Source organism: Macadamia integrifolia, chromosome 10, assembly GCF_013358625.1.
Source record: "Macadamia integrifolia cultivar HAES 741 chromosome 10, SCU_Mint_v3, whole genome shotgun sequence".
NCBI lineage: Eukaryota > Viridiplantae > Streptophyta > Magnoliopsida > Proteales > Proteaceae > Macadamia > Macadamia integrifolia.
In genome coordinates this window covers 12044297-12049481 of record NC_056566.1, presented here as the reverse complement: position 1 = coordinate 12049481, position 5185 = coordinate 12044297, and the positions used below count along the sequence as shown (strand labels likewise).

General features: G+C 34.9%; 1 protein-coding gene across 1 annotated transcript; it reads left to right on the top strand.

Moving 5' to 3' along the window:
* The first annotated feature begins 2043 nt into the window (after positions 1-2043).
* LOC122090705 (probable WRKY transcription factor 50) lies at positions 2044-4231 on the top strand. The gene is made up of 3 exons (XM_042660384.1): positions 2044-2398; positions 2500-2646; positions 3770-4231. Exons 1-3 carry the CDS (start codon positions 2091-2093, stop codon positions 3954-3956), a joined length of 642 nt encoding a protein of 213 aa, XP_042516318.1. The 5' UTR covers positions 2044-2090; the 3' UTR covers positions 3957-4231.
* The last annotated feature ends 954 nt before the right edge of the window (positions 4232-5185 follow it).

Below are 5185 nucleotides of genomic sequence, written 5' to 3'. Positions count from 1 at the left end.
CTTAATTTCCTTCCCGAAGTCGTAAACAAATGACTGAACTTCAAATGTTGACTCGAGAGATTCTTTTTATCTCCAAAGACTCATCATTTTCTTCATTTAGGTCAGGTTGAAGGTCACAAGTCACAACTTGCATACCCTTACTTGACTTGGCAAAGCAGTTATTATACATGATTATAAACTTGAAAATGATTAAAAAAAAAAAAAAACCTTGAAAATGAAATAATATTAAAAAAAATGACTTTTCTAGGTCCTCTATGGATTCAAGCTTTTGAAAAGTGATTAATAATTGGATATCTAGGTTACATGACCATCCTACCTACTTAAGAGGATCCACTGGGCTTGATTCTCTCCTTTATATTAAAATAACCCATGCTTTGATTGCCTAACTATCAAATTACACTAGTTAATTTAAAAACTATAGGAGGCTAAGCTCCAAGGAGTATAAACTGGGAGCAATCAGAAGAAATAAAAACATGTAACAAGAAAAAATACGGATGACTTAGGATTGACAATTAAAGCGGCCATAAATATACTTGAATGATAAAACAAAATTCGTGTAGCAATCGAATCCATTTAATCGCCCTGTTTACGCACGTTGCGGTCTAGACCAAAGACCATAGCTTCTGATTTCTTGGTATTCCATTCATGTGAAGAGAGAGAGAGAGAGAGAGAGAGAGAGAGAGAGAGAGAGAGGAGGAGGAGGAGGAGGAGGAGGAGAAGAATGCTAGAGGTTATAGTAAGGTTGCATTTGGAAGTCATCTAGAAAAACATTTATGGCGTTTTCTTGTTTTAGTGTTTGGTGTTAACTTAGTTGGAATGAAAAGGAAAAAAAGAAGAAATTAGAAACGCAAAATGATGGAACGACAAAATCTTGTTTCGTCATTTTCGTTTCGTTCCAAATACAAAAAAAGTGAAAACTAGGGGAATTGTTCCTGAAACAAGTTCACCAAACACCATTTTTCTGTTCTAAAATAGTATTTTTGCACATAAACTGAAAATTCTATTTTTGACATGAAACGTTGTTTCTAGAACTGAAACGCAACCTAACTAGTAAGAGAGAGAAGTAGAAGAATGTCCAACCTCAATGGGTAGCCAAGTTAATAAGGGATCTTCGTCTCAAGAAGCATATAGTTCTGAGTTTGACTCCTCTTACCTCCGTGGAGCCACTCACGAGAAGATATTTAATGCACTTCACTATTTTTGGTGAAAATTGAATAGTTCTCATTCAACCTTGATATGATCTGTTCCATGTGATTATACAGTAAGAATCAGCCCATGGGACTATTCAAACCTGGACCCCATAGTAAGCCAAAAAAAAAAAAAAGAACGTCCAATGATTTGGAAGATGATTCACATTTTACACAAAAATTTACACATTCTGATCAAAACAGTATTATATCATCAGATCATGATGCATTGAAGAAGGGAAGGATGTAACAAATTTGAAAAAAATATTTAACTACTACGTGAGTTGCAACTAAAATAAAAAGATATTTTTTAAAAATATTAAAACCTAAAAAGATATTTATGAACCAAGGGAAGGATAAAAGATTTCATTTCTTTAACTATCAGAAGGGGCTGCAACTACGGTAGCTGCCAAATTTTTTCAGCAAACTCTCTCAATTTCCTTCCATATGATCTATCTTAATTTGATCGGATCAATCATTGGTCTAATACTAACCCAAGATATAATCCATTACAGTCCTTCGCTACACCGAGTAATTCCTCCTCCAATTCTTTGTTTTTTTATAATAATTCCTCCTCCCATTCCCCGTCACCAAAAAGGTGCACGCACCGAAGACCAATCTGCAAAGTCGGCTACGGCAGAGGAACTGAAAGTGGGCCCCATGTTCAATAAAAGAAAAAGGCCCAAAATCAAACGTCACCAAAGTGACGTATTGTTAACACGTGTCACCAATCAAGGGCCTTCTTAAATCCCAGCCACGAAAGTATCCGCGAAGTCTCCCAGTCAAGGACAGATATAGTATTTTATTTAAGTTCTCATTTCTAATCCTTAAAAGGGTATCACGTCGACTCCACAAGAACACTGAGAAGCTAATCCCCAAGAACACTCACACCTCAAAGCTACCATGGCCACCCCCAGTTTCCAAGCTAAGGACTTCCTTGGTTACCCTAACCCTAACCCTAACCTTAACCCTAATTATCATCATCTCCTAATGGATACTCCGGCACCGTCAACGGGTTTCGATCTTTCGGATTATCTGGTGACTGAAGCTGGTTCAGAGGAAGAATCGACGGCAACCAACATCGGCGGTGGCGGCGGTGGCGTCGGGTTTTACTCACAGAACCTAATTCTCCATGAAAATATCAGCTCACATTCGATCGGAAACAGTGGAAATGTAACCACTAGCAGTGACTTGCAAGTGACAGCTACCCAGTAATTCCTATTACACATTGTTTATAAACCCAGATTAATTTTCACTGGTTTAATGATTAATATCCCTAATTTTGTATGTTCTTCTTACTCTATTTTTGCAGAAAATGTAAGACTGGAGTGAAGAGAATCAAAGGGGAAGTGGGTTTCAGGGTTGCTTTTAGAACAAAATCTGAGCTTGAAATCATGGATGATGGGTTCAGATGGAGGAAGTATGGGAAGAAAAAGGTTAAGAGCAGCCCAAACCCAAGGTAAACTACAACTAATTAAATCCATTAATGAAAACGAGAGTAACAAATCGAATACTCTTTCTGTATTGTCACATGCAATGATTATAGATTTGTTTCGATGATGAAGAAATCTGCTTTTGTTATTTGGAGCATTTGACACCACAAACTATACTATCACAGAATGGATCCATATACAGTTTTATGATCTGAGTGAAACTTTGCTAATTTTTTTTTGGCTTTTCTTGGCCTGCTATTGTTTGTAATATTCTTTTCTGGCTTTACACTTAGAATACCTCTCCAGGGTTTAAGCTTGGAGGGACCAGTCTATGCATTACCTGTTAATTACTAACTACAAAGATCTCTCATGGATGTCTTTTATGTAATTCCTCAAATGGTTGGACCATATATATATAGAGAATCTCCATTTGCTCGGGAAGTATTAGCCCTAAACTGCAAAGGGTTTTGGTGGGTCATTTTATGTAGGAAAAAAAAAAAAAACCTAAAATGATGCAGAAATAATGGAATACCCAAATAAACAATCACATAATCCGACACAAAGATTTATGTGCTTTTGTAAGATTGATTACATCCATAGTGAGATAAGATCTGCTTCACTGTGAATAGAGAATAGGGTTAATTACAGCCATTCGTTCTCACACCTCTCTCAAATTGTTAACTGAGATAGAACCCTTGCTTCAAATTTATAGCGAAACCCTATATAAATAAGTTACTGAAATACTCATATAACCCTAAACAGAATACAAAACAGATTACCCCAACAAAGATCTCTCATGGATGCCTTTTATGTAATCTCTAATGGTTGGATTATATATAGAGAATCTCCATTAGCTCTGGCAGTATTATCTCTAACCTGCAAATGGCATTGGTGGGTCACTCTACTCTAGTTGGGATGCCACCATCAAGATGATAAGACTCGTGACAACACCAAAACAGTATGAATCGAATCATTGAGGGGACTGGATGATGATTACAAATTATTTGTAGGCTTTGTCTTTACTTATTAACAGTACTGAAACTTTATGTAATCTGCAAATCAATTTTGGTTCTGAATATATTGTTGATTTTAGTAGTGATGTTTAGTAATTGATTAATATTAATACAAATGATTATGTGGGTGAAGCAGGAATTACTACAGGTGCACAAATGGAGGATGCCAAGTGAAAAAGAGAGTGGAGAGGGATAGTGATGATTCAAGCTATGTGATAACTACCTATGAGGGTATCCACAATCATGAAAGCCCTTGTGTGGTTTATTATGAACAAATTCCTCTCTTGGTTCCTAGTGGATGGATCTTGCAGGCTTCACATTAATATATTCATCTTCTTGATGAAAAATATGCACTTTAGAGTGTAGTTAAATTTAATGATTCTTAGATACATAAAGGAGACAAAAAACCCACATTTTGTACTTGAGACCTTTTCTGTTGTCGTTTGAGCCAATAAGTAATACGCTAGATGATAAAGACTGACGATACGATGATGGTGGTGAAATTAGAAACAACCTAATATGATGATGGTTCATGGGCATCAAGTCAGTTAAATTGCTCCACTTCTTTAGGTCTGTCTAAAGAGGGTTGTTGAGGTTGCCTCTTTTTTTTTTTTTTTATTTTTTTTTTTTATTCTTAGTATGTACATCTTACTTAGCTCTCTTCGGTTTGATTTCTATTTGTATTTATTTGACTTATTTCTATTTTTACAAGTGTTTGGTATAATTCATAGCACTTATTTCTATTTATAATAAATTAGAATAAATCACAAATCACAATTACTCTCAAGCTATCTGCGATTTATGGTAACAAATAATTTATGTTGATTTTTACTATCTTAAATGAGCATGTATGCTAATTTTTAAACTACTCAAAATCAATAGTAAATATGTAACTTCAATATGTTTTATATTTTTCTAATAGAAAAGCCCTAAAACCTATCATCGCTCTCACTCGAAGCTCAAAGTTGAAGGTGAAAACTGAAACCTATTTTCTCATTATATAATCTATTTTATAAATAGTAACCAAACGAATACTATTTATGATCCATTATTCACAAATAATTTCTCAAAAATAGTTAATAAATACAAATAGAAATCATACCGAAGACAGCCTATAAATTAGAAAATTTTTAACATGATGGCAAGAGTATAGATCACTTGGATTTCTTAAAATGCACTCTTATGCGTTGCAGGTAGGGGTGCCAAAATATAACCCGTATCAGCTGGGCTCCTCGCAACTGATAGAATATTTAGGCACCGTTTGACAACGTTTTGTTTTTGTCGTTTCTGCGTTTTCTTGTTCCTAGAAAAGGAGAAACATTCTCAAAAGCCTTTGATAAAGTTGTTCCATTTCACCCGTTTCTAGAAACATAAATCAAAATTTATGTTGATTTACAATTCTAGAAAGGACTTTGACGAGTCGTTTCTAGAAACAAATTTGAGAGAAAAAACAAAAATGCTATTGTGCCCGATAAATCTCTTAACTATTTAAACTAAAAAGAGGCATCCAATGATACTATTGGGTTTTTTAGTAACATTATGTCTACGAAAA

Excerpts from the sequence above, each read along its gene's own strand:
- LOC122090705 (XM_042660384.1), top strand. The coding sequence starts at position 2,091 with ATGGCCACCCCCAGTTTCCAAGCTAAGGACTTCCTTGGTTACCCTAAC. Across the intron at positions 2,399-2,499 it reads TTGCAAGTGACAGCTACCCA|AAAATGTAAGACTGGAGTGA; the intron begins GTAATTCCTATT and ends CTATTTTTGCAG. Across the intron at positions 2,647-3,769 it reads AAGAGCAGCCCAAACCCAAG|GAATTACTACAGGTGCACAA; the intron begins GTAAACTACAAC and ends TGGGTGAAGCAG.